Raw genomic sequence first — 22,609 nt, forward strand, 5'->3', positions numbered from 1 at the left:
CGTGTTAAACGGAGTGGTGCTGACCGAGTGAGGAGCAGCGCTCAGAGGTGAGAGTTCACTCCGGTAAAAACATGGTTGAACACGGGGATATCCGCGTGGTTCACTGCGGCGGCAGTAAAATAAACTTCAGGGATCCTGTGATAACCCACGACTCCAGGTGAGCGAGTGTTTTAATCTGCCGATGTTTCATATTTAGTGGAAAGGTCTCGCGCGGTTCGTGTCGTTTGTGTTAGCCTCAGAGCTGAGGCTGTTAGCATTAGCTTGAGAAGCTGCTGGATGTTCCTGCTGCTGTTTACAGCATAGTATCAGCAGCTCGTCTCAGCTCCGTGACTCTGACTGAGCCACAGACCAAGACTGAGCTGTGTCCCGGTCCCTACATGTTTGTTTGATGTTTGTTTCCTCATATTTGTATCGCTGCAGGTTCCTTCTGTGCGCCTCCGGAGAGGCTGTGAAGGTGTTCAGCACCTCCACAGAGGAGTGTATCCACGAGCTGCGGGGTCACACCGGGCTGGTGACAGGTGTGCTGCTCAGACCCTCAAACCACTTACAGGTACAGTCACCTCTCCACCTAGAAAAACGACTTTTTTCAAGACGTCTTTATCCAGAAACTCGCTGATATTCATTTAATGTTAGAAAATACAGGAAAAGCAGAATAGCTGCTGAAGCCACTTTTTCTTTACGTGTAATTATTTATTTATTAAGTTTAGTTCAATCCCCCAGCTCTGATCAAACAAGAATCAGATCTCTTTTTATTTTTTTATTTATTTACTTACTCATTATCCTCATTACTCACTCTGTTGGTTCAGGCCAGAGGCAAAGTAAGTAAACTCTTGATTTTCTGTTCCTGAAAGAGCCCTAACTTAAACTCTGAGTCAGTTACGATTAGTGGTGCAACGGATCCAAGATCTCACGGTTCGGATCGGATCACGGTTTTAAGTCAGGGATGGGATCAATTTTCGGCTCAGCAAAAAAAGACAAAAATTTAACTCGCCATTTACTTATTTAGGTATTTTTTTGCCTATTAAAAAACATTCAACTCAAGACTCATTCCTCGCAGTTATATAAAAACAAATTAAGGTGCAATATAGGGCAGTACAGGTCTTTGTATCTACCACTCCGTGGTAATATAATGAGCGGTCACAACGCTTTCTGTTGCCCTGGAGGTCCACCCATTAGGGCAACAGAAGATGCCTGGGACAGTTCAGGCATAACTTTAGACTTTTCGTGCTCATACATGCTTGGAACGATCTGATCACTGAAGTGGACGCGCAACGGGATATCATAGCGTGGCTCAAGCACGTTCATCATAGTTTAAACCCCCTTGTTTTACACAACGGAATACGGCCTCACGTCTGCAGCTAAACACTCCAATAGCTTTTGTAATAGCTTTAGCCCGGACGGATTGGGCAGCAAATGGCGCAAACTCCTCTGCTCCTCCTGGACTGCTAGCACTGGCCATAACTATGGCTTGACAGACTGACCACGCGTACCATGCACATACTTTTTTTCCTTCTTTTTCGAATCTTCGGATCACGTGTGTGCCAAACCGTGGAGTGGGATCGGTCCGGATTACGGATCAACGGTGATCCGTTGCACCACTAGTTACTAGGGCTGCCACGATTTGTCGACTAGTCACGATTACGTCGACTATCAAAATCGTCGACGACTGATTTAATAGTCGACGTGTCGTTTGAAGCTTTGTAAGATCGCAAAAGACGCAGGAATAATAGCAGGATTTAAGAGTGTAATAACGGACTGAAACAGAAGATGGCAGCACTGCATGTACAAGGATGCCAGCTGCCGTTAAACCCCGAAGAAGAAGAAGCAGCTGTGTCCCAGAATTCATAGCGCGGCCCAGCTTAGTTTCCAACAATGGCGGTAGCTAGTTAGTTTTAATATTACTCTTATTATTCTTTCTGGGTCACAAAATAAACGTTTAACATATTTTCAGGCGAGAATGTAGCTGTGTAAACCTCAAATATCGGCTCAGTTTATCAGGACACCACATATTTTCAAAAGCGCTCCGACGTTTTCGGAGACGTCTGTTACCCACTAGCTCGATAGCTAGCCGGGGGCTAGGTCACTAGCGCTGTGAGAACACCGGACTCCCGGCAAATTGTTTTCAAACCCACCGCCGTCTTTCGCTACTCAGGTTAAATATATATGAGTCACTTAGATAAATTAAAAATGTTGTTGTTTGGCTTTTTTTTTTTTTAGTATTTTATTTGTTCCTGAGTAAATCGGTTTGGCTGAGATTAAAGTTATAGTTTTTACACAGCTGAATAAACGTCAAGCAGACAGCTGATTATCAGAAGTGTGAGATGCTGGAGAATATACTCCGGTGTCCTGTTATATTTTAGATAGCAAGGAGTTTATTAAACTTTACCAAAACAATCTGCAAATTTCATTAAAATTGAATAAACTATCATCTTGTCTTTATTTTTAGTTAGCACCTTAAAAGCTTAAAGCTGTAAGCTAATGATAGTTATATAAGAGCAGATGCTGCTGGTGCAATAAGCTGTAGTTTTACGTCCAGTGGATGATGATCTGATTAGTCGACTAATCGCATAAATAATCGGTGACTAGTCGACTATCAAAATAATCGTTTGTGGCAGCCCTACTAGTTACCATGGAAATTGAGCCTGGGAACCATTCCTGGTACCTGACTCCTTCCCTCCTGCTCCTCATACACTCACCTGCTGCTTTATTAGGTACACCTTTGGACCACCTTTTGTCTTCAGAGCTACCTTACTTCAAGGCACAGATTCAAAAAGCTGCTGGAAACATGCCTCAGAGATTTTGGTCCATGTTGACACGATAACATACAGATGTGTCTCTTGCAAATCCATGATGGAAATGGCCTGTTCCACCACACCCCTCAGGGATAACTCTGGGTTTACTGAGCTAATGCTGATCAACGTTTCTGGGTCCAAAAAGTTGGCTTTTAAGACTTTGAGTTTGTCCATCCATCCATCTTCATCCGCTTTGTCCGGGGCCGGGTCGCGGGGGCAGCAGCCTAAGCAAAGAGGCCCAGACCTCCCTCTCCCCAGCCACCTCCTCCAGCATATCCGGGGGAATACCAAGGCGTTCCCAGGCCAGCCGAGAGATATAATCTCTCCAGCGTGTCCTGGGTCTGCCCCGGGGCCTCCTCCCGGTGACTTTGAGTTTGTTAAACCTCCTTTTTAGCAGGACCCTATTTTTTTCCCTCACTTATTTTTTAATTGTTTTTATTCTCTGTATTTTTCTTTTTATTATTATTGTTTTTGGGTTGTTTTATATATATATATATATATATATATATATATATATATATATATATATATATATATATATATATATATATTTCTATATAAATACAGTTCATTGTTATGTCTCACACTGTGCTTGTGTTGTGCTGCAGGTTTACTCTTCATCACTAGATGGCACTCTCAGACTCTGGGACTTCACAGACGGGATTCTTATTAAGGTTGGACGTTGAGTCTTGTTGTTTCTCTCCAGTCTTTTCTGTCACTGTGGATCATCAAACTCCAGCTGCAACACACACTTTCCTATTTTATCTGTTTATAAAAGTGAAATGAAGGGTTTATTTATTATTAGGCAGCCCTCAAACAGAGTGAGCAGGGCACCTGTGATCAGTCTGCGAACATGCAGATGATGCAGATCCTGTTCATGATAATAAAGGAAATGTGTTCTATCTTCTGTGCTTTGACTGCATAACTGAATTTTCTTGAGCTAACAGAAGTTTTTTGCATTAGTTCTGAAAGATTTCCTCTCGATGTCCTTGTGGGTGATTAATTTAACTAATTATATATATTTTTTGTAAATGAACTCTCATATAAATGAATTGTTTCACCTTAAATTAGCTACAAAACATGGAAATTCAGCAGAAAAAGGAGTAGAGGTGTTTATGATGAGGTTTGTGGGTCCAGTTTAAGAGCCCATGTTTCCAAGATGCATGACAGCTGTGCGGTCTCTTCTAGACTTGTGTCATTGGATACCCAATCTACTCCTTCTACGCCTCTGCCAAACATGAAAACGTCATCTTTATTGTTGCATCCATGCCGAGTGACAAAAGAGCGGGTAAGTGTGACATCAGAGCGCCATTCAGACTCCATTTGTGAAGTAAAGTTTCTAGAACTCAGTGTGAATCTGTTGCACCACCGTCTGAGGGGTAAAGGAAGAGTCCCCAAACAAGGTTTATTAATAAAGTGTGATATTTATTTAATCGCAGGCTACTGCAGGGTGACCCAAGGGGGAAAATAGCAGAGTGATGCTTCTCAGGGCAAGAAGTCAAATATTAAGAAAAAACTAGCCACGCAGATGCCTGTATGTGTCATACCTCTTCATGTTGAATGTTATTGCTTGTTTTGGAATAGTTTTAATGTGTTGGAGTCACCAGGTCGTCCTCGAACCAGCTTTAATATGTGGGAAGAAGAAGGTTTTTTTTAGAGGTCACTGAATGGGAATGTGTGAAAAAGGCTGATTTGTGTTTGCAGAGCGTTTCCAGCTGGTTGCGGTCCATCTGCCACAGAGTGGAGATCAAATGGTGGAGGCTCAAGAACTTTCTGCCGTACTCAGTGGCGTCAACCCCAACCCAGCAGCCATCGCCTTTGGCAGAGGGGTACGTACATGCCGCCACAGCTGATACCAAGAACTGACTACTTCGACTTAATCTGTCAGGAACTTTAGTTTGACAACTGAAGTTTCTCGAGGAAACGGTATTTTAGAGGGGAGTATATGAGAGAAAGCTAATGCTTCTTCACTGCAGATTATTTTAGTGAATTAATGATCAGCTGTTCCCAGTGCGTCCCTCGTCCTCCATTAGCTTTCAGCTCCTTCGTCTTGGACTGCAGCCTGTGTTCTTTGCTAGCCCAGCACCACATGAACCAGTTCTTCCTCTGCTACAGGCTCTGATTGGAGTGACTCTACAGCTAATCACAGAACTATAAAAACAAGGACAACTGTTGCGAGCTGCATCCCAAAGTGTAGAATGATGTTGGAGTCGGTCTGACTGCAGGATTTTTTTGGGGGAAAGGTGCTGGGTGGTACTGAGGCTGGCAGGGAAAGAACAAGGCAGTGAGGAGTGGAGGTTGAGGTAACAGGCTAGCAGCGCTGCAACTTTCAAAATAAGAGCCAGGGATTGTCCACTAGTCAATGTTGTCAGAGAAAATACAAATTATTAAAGGACCAGACTTTGGTGACATGAATGTGCCAAAGAAGTCTGCCTGAGGAAGCAGAAATGTGGAGCTTGTGCACACTTCAGGGTGTTATAAGTCCAAAACTCTTTATCATTGTACTTCACTGTGTTTAGCAGACAACAGTTCAAACGTTACTTCAGACTGAAGTGTTTTAAATCCAAATGTGTCTGATGCTTATCGCCTGCTTTAATCTTCACAGGGAGAATTTATTGCTTCAGTGAACGACTTGCAGCTGGAGGTCTATTTCTTCAAGAAGCAGAAGTCGTACAGGTGAGAGTGAAGATGGTCACTGGAGGTGACTTAGATTTTTAAAATTCAGGCTCCTATTATTTATTTCTCCTGTTCCAACGCTGAATGATTATTTTAGAGTTTTGTTTAAGGCTTCAGGCCGCTCTGAATGCTCAGTTTCACACAGGAGAAAAACGTCTCTTATGTGGTCATATCAGTTGTGTTCTGTTTGAGAGGTAGAGCCAATCAGGCGAAAGTACTTCAAGTGTCAGAGATTGTATATTATTTAAACTTTTACAGCTGCTGGGCTAGATGTTAATTTTAAAAGGTTATCGTGTTAGTTTTATTTATTTATTTTTGTCATGGAGAGAAGCAGTGCTGCTGTCACACATGACAAAGGCCATGTTGTGTTGGCTGATGTTCAGTAACACCAAACATCTGTCCTGGTGCTGGTTTTTAGGTTTTTCCTGAAAGAAGACAACAAAAAGGGTGGCTGGAACACATTCACATGCGTCGCCTGTCACCCGAAAGATGACTGCATCGCCACGGGACACGAAGACGGGAAGATCCGCCTGTGGTGAGGGACCTCGACTGAAACAAACGCAGATTATCGATGATCCAGATCTTAAACTTCTGCTGGTTGCTGGTTTTGCGTTGTAAAACTGACATTCCTGCTCATCCTTTTAGGAGAAACTTTAACCACAAGAAGGAGTACACGTACTCCACTCTGCACTGGCACCACAGCACCGTCAGCTCGCTCTGCTTCACTCCAGAAGGTATTCATAGCTGTATTATAGTTATTACTTAGTTCCCACGATCGTTAGGAAGTCCTTAATAGTCTGAAATTGAAATAACAATTAAAATGGCATCAAAATATCTTATATTATACCTTTTTTGTGGGTATTAAATTTGCAGAAGTTGTGAGAGTCAGTAGAATAATTTTAAAGTTGTTTGCTTAACTTTCTTTGTGCTCCTTTATTTTTAGTAACTTGGATCAAAACAGTAGGGGTGATATTTATTTATTTATTTTTAATCAAATTATCAAAAGCACAATAAGAAAAGGAAAACATATCAACTAAACTCTAAAAAAAGGACTTTCTAAAAGTAAAAATATTGTAATTTTCTTGAAATCATCCATTTTTGCTACAGTTTTTTTACAGAAAGTGTAAACCAACTTACTAACACAGCAAGTTCCACATGTATATATTCTTCCAAGGAACAAGGAAACAAACAGAAATCACTCCTCTGTGTGTTACGGTTTTAGTTATGTATTTATTTTGTATTGTCAGGGACCAACCTGCTGAGTGGAGGTGTGGAGTCTGTGCTCGTCCAGTGGAGGTACAACCAAGAGAGCGAGCGGGACTTCCTGCCCCGCCTGGGTGGCGCCATCACTCACATCACCGTCTCACCTGATGGATCGCTATTCTGTACCTCACACAGTGACAACAGTAAGGAGTCTCAGCCTGCAGGATTTCAATGCAGATACGCACAAATTATTGTCAGTGAAATTCGGTGAACATGGTCCATTCTTTCAAATCAAGTCGTGCACCTCTCAGATTTCACTAAATTGATTTCAGAGCATTTGAGTCACTCAAATAAAATGCAGTTAAACGGCTCAGGTTCCAAACTCATTTTCTGCTTCAGCGATTTTCTTGTTTATTGAAGGTTTTGTTTCCCTTCCTTATAGAGATCACCATCATCCAGAGTTGCGTTAAAGTGTCTGCTGTCATTCAGGGCCTGGTCAAAGGTGAGTACATACTGTAAGGTGACTTTTGAGCATGATGTATGTATAAATAATAAACACTAGTGTTAATTTAAGATGTGCTTTATTGATCCCTTCATTATAGAATGTAAAAGAAAGGAAGGCAGTGAGACAATAATTCTCTGCTTATTTTCTAACACAACACAAATTTTTAGCATCAGTAACACTGCTGAGGTGTATCTGACACTAAAAGTGATCCTAAAATGTGCGTTTGCAACATGTTTTTGAACCTGCATGAACATGAGCATGACTTTGAAATGCCATTGTTGGAATTTGTCACACAAATTGAAGCAAAATAAAGAATTGTCGCCATAGTGCTGGAAATTAAGTGAAAGAGCTCAGCGAATGACAGTTTCAGAATGATGCCGTAAGGAGTTTAAATATAAAATAAATTCAGGTGTGAAGTGGAAAAGATTTCTGCATCGCTCGGGATCAACATGCGGTTACCACAGTAACTGCGTCAGCTAACGGAGGAATCCAAACAGTGTGATTCAAATTGAAAAGGGCTGTGACGAAACGATACCACATTCGAGTCCATTTGCATAGGTGTATTCCCACACAGAGTGAAGGATTATGGGTACACAGCCTACACAGACATCCTCCACTAAACCAGCAGCATGAATCTCAAAGTGGATAACGCTGCGTGTAGGTGGAGTGGTTGGAACAGGAAAGCTGAGTTCACCATGCAGAGAAAACATGGCACAACAGCACAACCAGCAGACAGTGGAGATGACAGTTAGCAAAACACAAAAACATTCCTTCACCACAGCTAGTGCAATCCCAAATTTTCTCTCAGTTTAACATCTCATTGTCTGCTGGAAAAGTCCGGAAGCTAAGCACGGACATCAGTGTTCCCGACGGTCATAAATAAGGTCACTAAACTCATATTATTTCACATTTCTCACAATGATCGCTGGAACGGTCACACACTCAATGTGGTGGACAGCAGTCAGGTAATGTGCGCATGATGTCACATGAGAAACCACCACACTGAAGAAAAACCACAAGTAGATTTGAAAAACAAAGTGCAAACCAATTAACTTTATCTTCACATAAAACGCAAAAAGAAATAGAAATTTACTTTGTTACCATGATAAAGGTGTTAAAACAAAAGAAGCACCAAAAGAACCCATTTGAACAAATGCACCAAACAGGGAAAACCAGTAACTGTTATTGACTGGTGATGTGAGACTGGAGGAAATGTAGTTTTAAAAAAAAAAATGTACCTTTTGAGTTTCTTTATGCATTCATCACCTGCCAATAATGTGTTTTCATAATTAATGACATAAGTTTGTATCAGAAAGAAATAAAATAATGTCTTAGTATGTGGGGTTAATCCTCCTTAAACCTGTTTTCTTGTTCAGGCGACAGCATCAGGACAGACTTGATGATGGATCCTCGCAGCAAAGCTCTGGTGCTAAACGGGAAACCCGGACATCTGCAGTTTTACTCGCTCCAAAGAGACAAACTGCTGTACAATGTAAGCTCTCAGCAGGTCTCACACACGGGTGGATTTGAAAGTGTGGAAACTAGGTTAACATTGTCTGTTTCTCCCACAGCTGGACATCGTGCAGCAGGAGTACATTCATGAATCGGGCCTACAGCAGTTCGAGGTGGTCAAAGCGGCGTTTGACGCCTCTGGCTCGTGGTTGGCGACGGTGGAGGAAAGACATCAGAAAGCTGCTGAGCTGGAGCTGAACCTGAAGCTGTGGGCTTTCGATGAACAGACGCAGAGGTACAGATGTTACAGCTGTTTGTCTGTGGGCTGCAGGGTCAGTCAAGGTTTCTCTTTCATGTGATGAAAATAGTGTAACAATAACCAACCACACCCCTGTCACATGCAGTTTTGTGCTGAACACGACCATCTCGGCCCCCCACGACGCCCAGATTACCGCCATGTGCTTTTGCCAGCCCACCGACAGCCAGACCACCCTGCTGGTCTCCACCAGCAAAGACGGACACTTCAAAGCCTGGCAGCTCGCTGCTCCAGCCCACACAGAAGGTACAGACGGTAAGCAGTCAACCGAAAAAGCCAACCACCTAAATTCTCATAATATTAACTGTTTAATGGAGGTTTTTAAGTTTCTACCAGTGTGCTTTTCAGAACATCACGTTGAACATGAGGTTTAAACCAAATTAGGCTTGCTTTTCTTTCCCCTTCACACAGTAATTCAGCTTATGTCTGTCTCTCTCTCTTTGTTTCCTCTGACTTGCAGATGAAGGTCCTTCCTGGTTATGTGATTTCGTCAGTGCCTATCACGGCCTGGTGCCCGAATGCTGCAGCTTCTCGGCTGACGGCTCTCTGCTAGCCGTCGTCTTTCAGGAGGTGGTGACCGTGTGGAGCCCGTCCACCTGGGAGCTCCTGACAACCCTGTCGCAGCCGCCGGGAGCTGTCAGGTCAGCGCGTAGACTCATACAGAACGGGTCAAATATCAGCACCGTCACGGTGACCGGTTTAAGCTTGTAGCGTTAGTTAACCCCGTCAAGTCTCCTCATTCCTCTTCAAAGAGCGTAGACACACACAGAACGGGTCAAATATCAGCACCGTCATGGTGACTGGCTTAAGTTTGTTACAAGTGAATAGTTTGTTACAAGTTATTATCAAAACTTGCACAAGTAAAAAGCCAATAAGAGGAATTCCCCGACACATCTGTGTAAACCTGTTTATCAGGTTTAACTGGTGAAGATGCATCTCTTCAGCTGCTGCCATCAGTCAGACAGATATTTCAAACAGACGCGCTAAAGTTAGAGCTGTAGGCTGACAGACCAGTTGTTGAATTTGCCAAAATTTGAATTTTTTTTCAGATTTTTTTGCATTATTATAGATTAAGCCGTTAAATAATGTGTCGTAGTGTCATAGAGGGTTTAATAAAGTATTTAAAAAAATTAACTGAAGAAATGAGATAACCAAGTTAAAGTCCAAAAATGTTTCCTAAAATGTCAAAACCTCAAACTTCACAAGCAGTGACATCGCGCTCTCATTATTTTCCATTAATTTTAAGTTAAAAAATGTCAAATTGAATGTGTGTTGTTTAGTAACGATTCACCAAGATCAGTCACACTCCATGTGGTGTTATAACCACACGTTAAAGATGGAAAAGTGGTCAGCATCACTGGCGGGGCAAATTTCACTGGCTGACCAGCTGTGGTCGCGCCCTCGGGCGAGAGCAGGGGGCATTATCCTCGTAGCTGAGAGGTTTGCTGGACGAGGATTTGTGTCGTGGTGCTTTATTTTCAGTTCAACCATTAAATGACTTTCTCTGAAAGCGGTTTTAGAAATAAGTGCACCATGTGTGCTTGTAACCACGGTGATGACACTTAGGTCAAGGCTTCAAAATCAGGGCTTCACAAATTAGTATGCATCAGCGCTTTGGCTGTGTCCATCTTTTATATACAGTCCAGGTGAGTACGTAGTGTAGAGTTTTTGTTTTAGAATAGAATAGCCCTTTATTGTCACTATACATGTTATTCACAGTGTTTACCGCTTGACAGTAAAACCTGTGCAACTCGAGCAACAGTGGACATTTGGCTAAAACGGGGGATGTGCTCCAACGTTCACTGCCAGCAGCTGTTCTGAATGAGTTAAGCAGGTTTTCCCGACAGAAGTTCAGAGCTTTGTTTCTCAGAGCACCGAAGGATTTTTAACCTTCTGTGCAAAAACGAGCACTGTCGTTTCGTAACACTGCTCAAGTCTCCAAAAATGTTGGCACGTTTCCCCCTCAGCTGACAAGAGGCCCACAGAGGTCACTGAGGACGTGAAACTACTGCTGCTGGTTTCTGTACCACTTTTTTGAAATAATCCCCGAAAAACAGAGTCAGCTTTTAGCACGTTTGTAGGAAAAACAAAAAGAGATGACTTGCATTAAAATGAAGGAAACAGAATGTTAAAATCACTTGAATATTCATTACTGGACATTTATTTTTGTTTCCTCTCACATGAATCTCAGTTTGTCTGAACTTAAAGTGCGTAAAAGCCTCTCTGGCCAAAAAGTCAGTCACCCTCTGACAGCTTTCTTTAAATAAGCACACAGTTTCTGTGTAATTTCAAATTCAGATGTGAAGAGACGGACAGATGTTTAGACAGCTGCCCGTTGCTACCCCTTACATAACCACCACCTATAGATGTCCAGAGCTGAGTCACCAGATCTCAGTCATTAATGATGTTTGCCCTCGCCTGCTGAGGGATAATTATAATTACAACACTTTACCTCATCTGAGTTACTTTAAAAGGAAAACATTTGTTTTTATAATAGGAATGTCTGTTTGTGATTTTCTGTGCTCTTAGCTCTGAGTGGGTCTTTGCATGTTCTCATTTCAAGTTCCTAAGTGTAAAAGCTAATCCTGAGAAGTATGCGTGGTGTGAGGAGCTGGTTGGTTGGGAACTGCACTTCAGATTGTTTAACCACGAGATAAATAAAAAGGACCTTTTTTCCCCTCCATTAGTGATCTTTGTTTTGGGCGACTGAGCTGTTCCAAGTATCTGCTGGGAACCACCGCCAGCAATCTGCTCTGCTGGAACCTCCTCACCTGCTCTTGTAAGACTTCCCCCTATGTACAGACTTGCTCTGTGCAACTTAAAAAACTATTTTTATCCCAAAAGTCTGAACAGATTCTAACATATCCTTAAAACTTAGGCTCTCAGATATGAGAGGTCTGTTGACTGGTTAAAAAAATTGCATGTCTCCATCTGTTTTCCCCCTCCATGTCTTCCTCTGTGTCCGATTTGGCAGTGGAGTGGACCACTTCCATGGATGTCAGGCGGCTGGTGGCCGACCCCCTCTCCGAGAACATGGCTGCCTTTTGCTATCAGAGCGGATCCACTGACCGTAAGCTTCAGACCGTCCACGTTAAAACTGCACAAAAGGCATCTGAGAACTCTAACTTGATTGGCTCATAGTGGTGCTGTAACCTCAAGATTGGACCCAACAACGAAGTCCAGTTTAATTTGACTCAAATAAAAAGGCCACTCTGGTTCCTCAGAATCAGAGTGGCCTTTTAATGCAGAGTTTAGACACGAATGAGGAATTTGTCTTTGAGTCGTTGTCCAAAAAACAGTCGTATAGATTGGTATATATAGTGTATGCATTTCCCTCACAACAGACAGACACACGCACACAATTAGAATGCATACTAGCTACCTGCAGATGTAAGCATGGAAATTAAGAAATCTCGCAGAAAAGAACCAAACTGTGTTTACTCACAGCAGCAAGTCAATATGGAGGACCGAAAGTGCCAAAATAAAAATAAAATTGTAGTAGTACTTACTTTTCAATAATCCCACCAATGAAAAAAAGAAAAGATCAGATATGTCTGGCTTGATTAGTAAATTATTCTGCCACCAAATTCATCAAGAATTGATATTAAAAACTAAATGTTTAAGTAAAATGTGACTTAAACATATATTAAACTGAGGGTTTTATTTCATTTTTAATTAATCCCCGATTCATTTTTACTCATTTATTTGGAAGTTCATTAATTTAATTATGTATATATTCACCAATTAACAATGGGAAACTTAATTAGCAAGTTAATAATTAGCTGTATTTATACAGTCTTAAATAAATGCACAGGCAAAATAAAATTTTAGCCCACATTTAATAAATAAAAAGACTAAATGTGATTTTTATGTTATTTTTGATGTATTTAATGACAGGTTAATACATAAACCTAATTGGTAACTCATCCAATAATGTGGAAGATAAAGGTGCTGTCCACACACACTTTCTTTTGTGACTTTTTGAATCGTTTTATATCACTGTTTCTCTCTTTCCTGCTTTCAGTGTTTGTGTTCAAGCCCAGCGAGCCTCGGCCACTGTTTTCCCATAAGGCTGTGTGCTCGGGGAAGGTGACTCAGGCCGTCTTCGCTCCCAGGGAGGAGATGCTGGAGAGCTGCGAGGAGAGCAGCCAGTGGCTGAACCGCTCTCAGCTTTACTTCCTCACTCAGCAGATGGTAAACAACATTTCAACTTCTGCTGAAGAAAAACAGAACGAGAAGTCGACATAAATGCTGCTTATGTGCCGGGTCGGCCTGTTTTTTATTGGCAGGGAGAGTCGGTTTAAATCATAAACACTGCTTTTTATTACTGTAATATAAAATATGCAAGTATATTTAAGGAACTCTGTTGGATTTGAGTCTGAAAGAAAAACTCGTGAGAGTTGTGAGTGCTCTAAAGCGAGCGCTGCACCTACAGGTTGTTTGGCGCCTTGCTTTGTTGCTAATTATACAGTGGGGCAAAAAAGTATTTAGTCAGCCACCGATTGTGCAAGTTCCCCCACCTAAAATGATGACAGAGGTCAGTAATTTGCACCAGAGGTACACTTCAACTGTGAGAGACAGAATGTGAAAAAAAAAATCCATGAATCCACATGGTAGGATTTGTAAAGAATTTATTCGTAAATCAGGGTGGAAAATAAGTATTTGGTCAATAACAAAAATACAACTCAATACTTTGTAACATAGCCTTTGTTGGCAATAACAGAGGTCAAACGTTTACTATAGGTCTTTACCAGGTTTGCACACACAGTAGCTGGTATTTTGGCCCATTCCTCCATGCAGATCTTCTCGAGAGCAGTGATGTTTTGGGGCTGTCGCCGAGCAACACGGACTTTCAACTCCCGCCACAGATTTTCTATGGGGTTGAGGTCTGGAGACTGGCTAGGCCACTCCAGGACTTTCAAATGCTTCTTACGGAGCCACTCCTTTGTTGCCCGGGCGGTGTGTTTTGGATCATTGTCATGTTGGAAGACCCAGCCTCGTTTCATCTTCAAAGTTCTCACTGATGGAAGGAGGTTTTGGCTCAAAATCTCACGATACATGGCCCCATTCATTCTGTCCTTAACACGGATCAGTCGTCCTGTCCCCTTGGCAGAAAAACAGCCCCATAGCATGATGTTTCCACCCCCATGCTTCACAGTAGGTATGGTGTTCTTGGGATGCAACTCAGTATTCTTCTTCCTCCAAACACGACGAGTTGAGTTTATACCAAAAAGTTCTACTTTGGTTTCATCTGACCACATGACATTCTCCCAATCCTCTGCTGTATCATCCATGTGCTCTCTGGCAAACTTCAGACGGGCCTGGACATGCACTGGCTTCAGCAGCGGAACACGTCTGGCACTGCGGGATTTGATTCCCTGCCATTGTAGTGTGTTACTGATGGTGACCTTTGTTACTTTGGTCCCAGCTCTCTGCAGGTCATTCACCAGGTCCCCCCGTGTGGTTCTGGGATCTTTGCTCACCGTTCTCATGATCATTTTGACCCCACGGGATGAGATCTTGCGTGGAGCCCCAGATCGAGGGAGATTATCAGTGGTCTTGTATGTCTTCCATTTTCTGATGATTGCTCCCACAGTTGATTTTTTCACACCAAGCTGCTTGCCTATTGTAGATTCACTCTTCCCAGTCTGGTGCAGGTCTACAATACTTTTCCTGGTGTCCTTCGAAAGCTCTTTGGTCTTGGCCATGGCGGAGTTTGGAGTCTGACTGTTTGAGGCTGTGGACAGGTGTCTTTTATACAGATGATGAGTTCAAACAGGTGCCATTCATACAGGTAACGAGTGGGGGACAGAAAAGCTTCTTACAGAAGACGTTACAGGTCTGTGAGAGCCAGAGATTTTCCTTGTTTGAGGTGACCAAATACTTATTTTCCACCCTGATTTACGAATAAATTCTTTACAAATCCTACCATGTGGATTCATGGATTTTTTTTTCACATTCTGTCTCTCACAGTTGAAGTGTACCTCTGGTGCAAATTACTGACCTCTGTCATCATTTTAAGTGGGGGAACTTGCACAATCGGTGGCTGACTAAATACTTTTTTGCCCCACTGTAAGGTCAGTCAGGTCACTAAAGGCATGGCGTGTCTTGCAGGAATGTCATAGCTCAATAGCTCAGCTCTTTTAGAGCCCCCCCCCCCCCCCGAAGCCTGAAGAGTCTCTCTTCTAATTTTAGGACAAAAGATGAGACCTTTACATATGTGACATTCCTACACCTCCATCTGACTGAAGGTACAGGAGCGGCTGTAGATGTGAAAAATTCAGCTTTACAGTCCTCTGAAGGTGCTTTAGAGGTGCTTCCAGTATTTCCAAGGGGGAATAATGAATGTGGCAGGCACAGGTGTTTGTTTGAAAGTTAAAGGACAAAAATGGCTCCAGAATGAGTCCCAGCTTTACCGTCCTGAGTTTTGGTGTCTGCTCAAACAGCTGTTTTTGGTTGTTGTTTTTTTTCACTTTCCAAACTGACTGACAATCTGTAGTGTATCTGTGTAAAAGCTTCGTCCCTGCGGGACTGAACCTGAACTAGTTTCCACAGCACTGAGAATCACTCTGGACTTAGTGGAGAGATAAGATACTGGCCGTTTATCCCTCCCGGGTTGCAGATGACCTCGTAACTGATAGTTTTTGTAAACATCCTTATCTAAACTCAAAGTGTCTGCAGTGAAGAATTAGTTTATACAGTCAAACCAAAGGAAAATTATTTGATAAATAGTTTATGAAACACTTTCATCGTGATAGAAATAAGTACTTTATGCTGACTGTGGACTCTTCCCTGCAGGATCTTATGACATTCACCACCAAAGCCGAGGAGGACAGGCTGCTGGCATCCAGCAAACAGGTGAGCTCCTCCCATTGGTTTTGCACCAAACATTTGGACTTTTATTTGACCTTGTAACACATTTTTCACTTTAAAGTAAGGACCTGCCCACACACTTTGATCTGATTGTTTTTATGTTCAGAGCTTGTGTGAATTAGGGGTCAGTGCAACCACAATAATAGACTTGCTGTTCAGAACTTCCTGTTCCAAGTGCTGGGTGGTGTTTATAAAACAGCAGTGAGCTGGAAAGGTACTGCAGAGGGTCTGAGAAGGTTTTTACAGTAAATATATTATTTAGGTAAAGTTTACCTGAAATATTTTCTTATAAAACAAGAAACTGAACCAAGGTGCAAAATTAATCAGAGTTATTCTTAATTTTCTGTTTGGAGAAAAGCTCAGAAGAATCAGTGAAAACACAAGGAAGGAAATACTTCGTCTTCAGCCTGTGTGCAGCTGGGTTTAAATGCTTGGTTGGGGCACAGAGGAAGATCTTGAGATTCTGAAATGAGCCGTGGAAGTCTGAAATTTAGGAATGGTCGTTTTGCAGTTTCCCACGCACACATTTTACTTTGGTGGGCCGCTGGGGCTAATTTTAGCATTTATTATTTAAGTAGACACTAGAGAAGAGAGGTCTGACCTCTGGCTGTTGAAAGTTCAGTTGCTCTTACTGTCTCCTATTTTAACCACCAGCGATGACAGTCCTCCTTTTGCTGTGAGGAGCTCCTGCGAGCTCCTACTGAGGTGGAGGACTCAGTAGGATTAAACAATGCTAAAAGTGTGTGGGGTAGGATCTAAATCTGTGGGAAACAGCTAATAAAGAGGCCCGTGCAGTCTCTCCATTAATCTCCACGGTTTACCATGGGGTGACCAGATCCCAACATGTGTGGGGTATGTTAGTAAGACGTGAAGCACGTGTTCGGTTTAAATATGACTGTTACAACTCCCTCACTGAGTAAATATTGTAAGAGGAAGCCAAAGTTCAGTCTTGTGTCTTCTTAATGTTTTCTCTTTTCATCCTAATAAGGTTTAAGTTGTTGAGGAGGACAGAAGATGAATAAGCTGAGTAGTTCCACATAAAGCGGGACACCTGGCCTCACAAAGCCTAAACATGATGGAGATTAACCCTAATCTGGTCACTGGCCACCTGGTAGAGGTTAAATTACCCAGGATGCTGCATACTGGGAATGTTTAGTGGTTTTGAGCTATAGAGAGACCAGAGTTGATACCTGAGAGTGAACAGTGAAGTAAAACATATCAAATAAAAGTCAAACTGTGAGCTGGACTGAGGATTTGTTCCATTTGTTTTCTTCGGGAAGGAACCCGGAGGGTGAAAGAAGTCCATTGTTCTTATCTGAAGTTACAAAACCCTCCAGTGAAAAAGCCATCTGTTGATCCAGCTCCTTTCCCAGCCTCAGATCTGAGAAATGCTCCTCTGCTCTCAGTTTCTCATTAATAACACATTTCTTGCTTTCCCCTCTCAAGCTTGTGATTGACGACAGCGTAGCCATGACGCCTTTCTATCTGCTGTTGGGGAAACACAGACAGCAGCAACAGGAGCATCAGGACTCCGACAGCAGCCTGTGGGCGGAGAGAACGGCGCTGCCGCAGACCTCTGCCTCCATGAAAGAGGTTGGTTGGTTGTCCCTCCAGGGATCCCGTCCCTTTTGTGCTGTACATAACCACAGATGATGGCGTTTTAAGACTTCATTGTTGTTGCTGTTTTTTCCCTTTTTTTCCCAGCTCCTGCAGACCCCAGCTCACGTGCTGCCCTCCACCTCATACCTGTGCTCCATGTTTGTTCAGTCTCTGCTCATCTCTGTCTCAGACGCCAGGTCAGTAATCCAGCTTTTACTGAATAATTGTTGAAGCCGCTGCAGTTGTTTGTTTCCTACTGAGCGTATACACAAGATGTGATCAGACCTAAAAAAGTCAGAATCCATAACTGGTTTAAATTTGTCAGATTTTCGCTCAAGATCATCTTCCCAGGTATCTGCAGACAGCTTCTGGCGTGGCTGCTATTTGTAGATCTCTCAGTGAAACAGAAAACACAAAAAATGCATTCAGCAAGCAGGGAAAAGGTTTTAAAAACGATCCACACATCAGTTTAAAATAAATCAACATCAGACTTAAGTGCAGCACCCAGACTGGAATACAGACTAGACATGATGTAAAAGTGTAAATATTTATAAGAAAGATTCATAATGAAAACCTTTGAGAAAAAAAATGAACATTTTTTCCTGGCGAAACTTTAAAATGAGATGCCAGGGCTCGGTCTTAAAAGGCGAGAGACTGGGCAATATTAGCATTAAGAGAAGATGATAAAAGATTATTCAAATTAGAGTTTTAGATTTTCAGACTCTTTTAAGCCTCGTTTGGTCTGATGATCTCAATGTGGATTAAGAAAATATAATTGAAACTGAGGCTTCACATGATTCAGCAGCACATGTGAAACTGAGGTCTGTTTATCTCTAAAAATATGCTGAGTCACATTGGTGTTGATAATTTTTTTGGGGGGGGATTTTGGTGTTCTCGTGGCCTCAGGGAGGAAAAGGCACATGCAGAAGAGGAAATGGAGAGCGAGAAAGAGGAAGAGGACTCTGAGGAGGAAATGGAATCCAGCAGGTCCAAACCGGAGCTGGCGGCGGCAGCGGCGACAGAGTCGGACACCCCCGCTCTGACAAAGGCTCAGGCGAGAGAACTGAGGAGGGTGAGGAAGCTGGATCACAGCTGGCTCGCAGGCCTCCTGGACTCCTAACCAGAGCCTGTACGAGGTTTCCACCAGCAGCTCGGACGTTTTCTGTTTTATACCATTAAGTCAAAGTGGGCTTCTTCCACTTTGTCTCCCTGACTGGAAACAAATCTCTGTGCAAACACAAAGCACATATTTGATTACACAATCCTCAAGTCATTATTGGACAAGTTTATGACATCCAAACAATGGAACCCCTCCCAGCTTTTCCTCCGCTGTTGTACAGCGAGCGCGAGTTTCCACCAGTTTTCTTGCCAAAACTCTGGACTGAATTTTTGGTCTGGATTCTTTTCAATCCTCAATTGTTTTGTCTTATTCTTTTTTTCTTTTTTGGAAAATAAATATTTGTACCAAACCAGAGTTCTGCTGCTTCTAGGTTTTTTTTTCACTAAAGCATAAAAATATTTCCTCTTATCTGTTCTCTCAGCATGTTTTCATGTATACAAAAAGCTGCAGTATCTGCTGTTTTTGAGAAATGTGACATTTCCACTGTTGATGTTCCAGCTGCAGAGAAGCATCCCCGCCATGCTCAGCATGGTGGTTTCACAGCTTAAGTACTCCATAAGTGACACTATGAATAGGTGTTGAGTTGATCTGATTCTCCTGAACTTATGAAGCAACAAGGCACCAAAAAAGCAACAAGGCACCAAAAAAGCACAGGATTTTGACCCACGTTTGTGTGCTTCAAAGACCCATAACTATGAAAATATTCACAGTATGAAAGGAAAGTTTTGGCTCCATTAAATATAATGAAGTTGCTGAGAATCCCGACTTCTCTTTAACCATCCAAACGTCGCTGCTGTTTTAGTTTTCGCTCTCCGTTTACGTCCAAAGTTATAGTAGAGCTTTTTTTTTTGATTGTTTTTTTAACTTCTAGTGTTTTAGAAGTCGTCCCGTTATAACATGGTTTATCGTCTTCATTATCTAACACACTAATCCAGACGGGTCATTTCATCAGGAAGTAGGATTTATTTATTTATTTTTTGCTTTGTTTTAACTCCATTTTATTTTGGAAAACACTTATCTTTCCGGGGAATCTGGAAATTGTAGCTACAGTTATAACCTTGGCTACACTCAAGTAAATGATGGATTTGGGTTTTTTTGTTTTGTTTTGTTTTGTTTTTTAATATAGTTTCCAAGTTTATATGACTTTCAGTATCTTCAGAGTTCAAGCTGTTTTCCATTATCAGTATAATGAAGGGTAAAGGTCATATATGTAACTTTGGTTGTATATGCTTGTGAACCACATTCAGTTCTGCTTTCACAAAGGGTCACAATAACTTGTGACCCTTTTAGTGATGTAAAGGTTGAATAGCTGACGCATGGGCACTGCTGTTGTTTTTGATCAATGCCCATATTTTTGTGTGACCTCCAACCTTGAAATGTCTGATTACTGCTGCTATAAGGTTTGTTCGCACTCTTGAGTCCTGAAGTCTTGAGTAAGCTGATTTCAGGCAGAGCTGCTGGTGTTTTTTGGGTTTTTTTTCCCCCCAGGATTAGGGATGACGGTGCAGTTTCACATCAGCATCTTTCAGTTCCTTTCCTGATCAGGTGCTGCTGAAAAATTATCTGTTTCTTTTCACAGTAACTGATCAAACCGGGTCATTCTCATCTAGTCGTAAGCTTTATCCGTCACCTTTATTGACTCATTATAATTGAGGGATTGTAAAGCTGAGCTGGTATCTGTAAAAACACTTTGGCCGCTGTGACCGTGTCATTATAAATTTGACCTAAATTCCAGTACAAATTCAGTGTAATATTAATACTTTTACAGTATAAACCAAATCCAGAAAATCCCATGAAGGCTTTGTAAAATATAAGTGAAATATAATTTAAAAATAGAATGAAATGATTTGCAAATCTCATAAATCTCCTGGAGTGATTCATAATAAAATACAGAAAAGAATTATACAAATCTAAACTGGTAAAATGTACTATTTAAAAACAAAATGAGCTCATTCGTTTTACAGTACTGGAGAATCTTTACCTTGACAGTATAAAGTGCCATGAGGAGACAATTGTGATTCATAAATAACATTTCCTGGAATAGTTCCTGTGCAGGTATAGTGACCGTTAGGAGGAAATCACGGGACATTACCTGGAATCAAATTATGACTTTTTGTTTTTCTGAGCTTAAAAAAATATATTTTTGTTTTAGCTTAACAGATTTTTTTTTTTTTTAATGCTTTAGGAAATAAAACTTTCTGTCTTGCAAAGGGTAATACAAGATACTTGATATTACCCTAATGGCTGTTTGCTAATCTCAAAGCTATCAATAGTTAGCATAACATCAAAAAAAGTTTGGGTGGGAAAATTTTCCTGCAAAACTTCCTGCACAGATACAGTGATTCTTGGGGGAGAATGTTTTTCTTTTCAACCCATTAACATGAGACCTGGTATCACTTCCATGTCTGTTTGCTAATTACAAGTAGTTGGCATAGCAACTGCCGACAGCTTTCCCCCCCATAAAACAAGATAGCTTTCTGGTGGGAAAACGTTCCCTCGGATGTCTCTGCCAGTTACAAAAGTATCCACATTTGGAATGCTAACTGCTGACAGCTGTAAAGCGAAATATTTTGAGAGTAGGAAATTGTTCTTGCACAGGTAGTGATTATTAAAAGGAAGTAATAACATTACCTAGAATCAAATTATATAATCTAATCATTGATGAATCCAGGTGATCATGGAAGAAATGATAGTTTAATATTTGACAAATTTAGTTTTTGTATATATGGTTTTTTGTATATAAATATACACTTAAAATTATTGAAACCTATTCCGTTTCGTTGTGTACCAGCTATTCTGGAAATGAAGCTGTAACTGTAATAAAGGTGTTCAGTGTATAGGTGGATATAGAGTTAAACACCTGATTACTGACTTGTAAAATTGAGCAATGTGAACCTCTAACACTTGCCTTTTTTTATCAGCTGTAGGAGCAGGCACTGACGATTTCTTTGCAGATAGAATAAAAGTTTCATTTCTTTCCTGAAAACTTTCTTCAAATAGGTGAACACAGGGTTTGAATAAAACACACCTGTTGTTTAAGGCGTTTTCAAGGAGATAATATTTATGCTGTGCACACTTATCTGGAGACCTAGTTCTTGTCTGTAGACATTGGACTTTCACTAAGGTCAGAGGCCGGTTCTCTCCTAATTGTACAGTGATTAGGTATAATGGTACCAAATAGTGAATAGACAAAGTAATTTGACAGTAAAGATAAAAAAAACTAAACAAAACATGTTCACATAATGCAGTTTAGGCTGGTTCTCAACTCACTGAACGCCCTGTCAGCTGGGATCCTGCACTAACATGACTCCTCATGTTCAAATCTATTAACATAAACCCGTGTTAAACTGGATCAGACTACTTTTGTTGTTTCATGTAGCATATCATTGACTCAATCTCTCAAAAATTCCAAAACATTTCTGGATTTGTCTGGAACCATTAGCTACTTATATTTTCAAAATGTAAAAATTTACCAATGTAGCCATTGTTTCAGTCTTAGGAGGCATTAGAGAATTTTTCATTAGAGAATTTGAATCAAAGGATACATTTCAAGGGAATTGAGGAGGGTCTAATTTACAACTTTTTCGTAGCTTTGTTTCAAGTAAAATCGGAGAGCTTGGATAACTCAAACATGATCCATGCTGCTTTAGTGGTCGAATGACAACTGCAGCTCTGCATAATTCTAGAAAATCTGCTCTCATCTCATCATCATGAAAAGCACAGGGTGTCAGTGGTGGACCTGCCAGTGCTGGTATGATATGGCAAATGGGTTTCAGGCTGCACAGTGCCAAGCAGCGAGGACAGGACGCGCTACAGGACGCTGAGTGATGAGGCCACCCTCATTAAAGTTGAAGCTCGCTAATGTGCCTGAGCCTCAAATGCTCATTTGTTGCTCATGTTGTGCAAATCCAGCTCACTCTTTTGTGTTGAAGTTCAGGTCACCTGGCTCAGTTCAGCACCGGCTGCCTGGAGAAAAAGGAAATTAGCTGCTAACTCTGCTGTGGTATGTGACCTCACACAGTGGCAGCCAAGGCCAAGACTGGCACACACACAAACACGACTTTACAGAGAAG

The 22,609-nt window shown here is 41.6% G+C and overlaps 1 protein-coding gene across 2 annotated transcripts; it reads left to right on the top strand.

Annotated features, from left to right (window-relative positions):
* The first annotated feature begins 4 nt into the window (after positions 1-4).
* On the top strand, positions 5-19,764 carry wdr75 (WD repeat domain 75). Of its 2 annotated transcripts, none has more exons than XM_085249726.1 (21): positions 5-157; positions 421-550; positions 3,401-3,466; positions 3,981-4,080; positions 4,497-4,621; positions 5,398-5,468; positions 5,887-6,003; positions 6,114-6,202; positions 6,716-6,874; positions 7,114-7,173; positions 8,553-8,668; positions 8,748-8,923; positions 9,033-9,199; positions 9,405-9,585; positions 11,632-11,723; positions 11,919-12,014; positions 12,969-13,138; positions 15,743-15,802; positions 17,264-17,410; positions 17,522-17,613; positions 18,323-19,764. In XM_085249726.1, the coding sequence occupies exons 1-21, from the start codon at positions 72-74 to the stop codon at positions 18,534-18,536; spliced, it is 2,514 nt and encodes an 837-aa protein (XP_085105852.1). In that variant the 5' UTR covers positions 5-71; the 3' UTR covers positions 18,537-19,764. The 2 variants fall into 2 exon arrangements, with proteins under 2 accessions (XP_085105852.1, XP_085105853.1); XM_085249727.1 differs by having other exon boundaries at positions 9,033-9,190.
* Positions 19,765-22,609: the final 2,845 nt, after the last annotated feature.

Source organism: Mchenga conophoros, linkage group LG16, assembly GCF_057382185.1.
Source record: "Mchenga conophoros isolate Kocher_MC1m ecotype Shallow Benthic linkage group LG16, M_conophoros_male_GT1.1, whole genome shotgun sequence".
Taxonomy (NCBI): Eukaryota; Metazoa; Chordata; class Actinopteri; order Cichliformes; family Cichlidae; genus Mchenga; species Mchenga conophoros.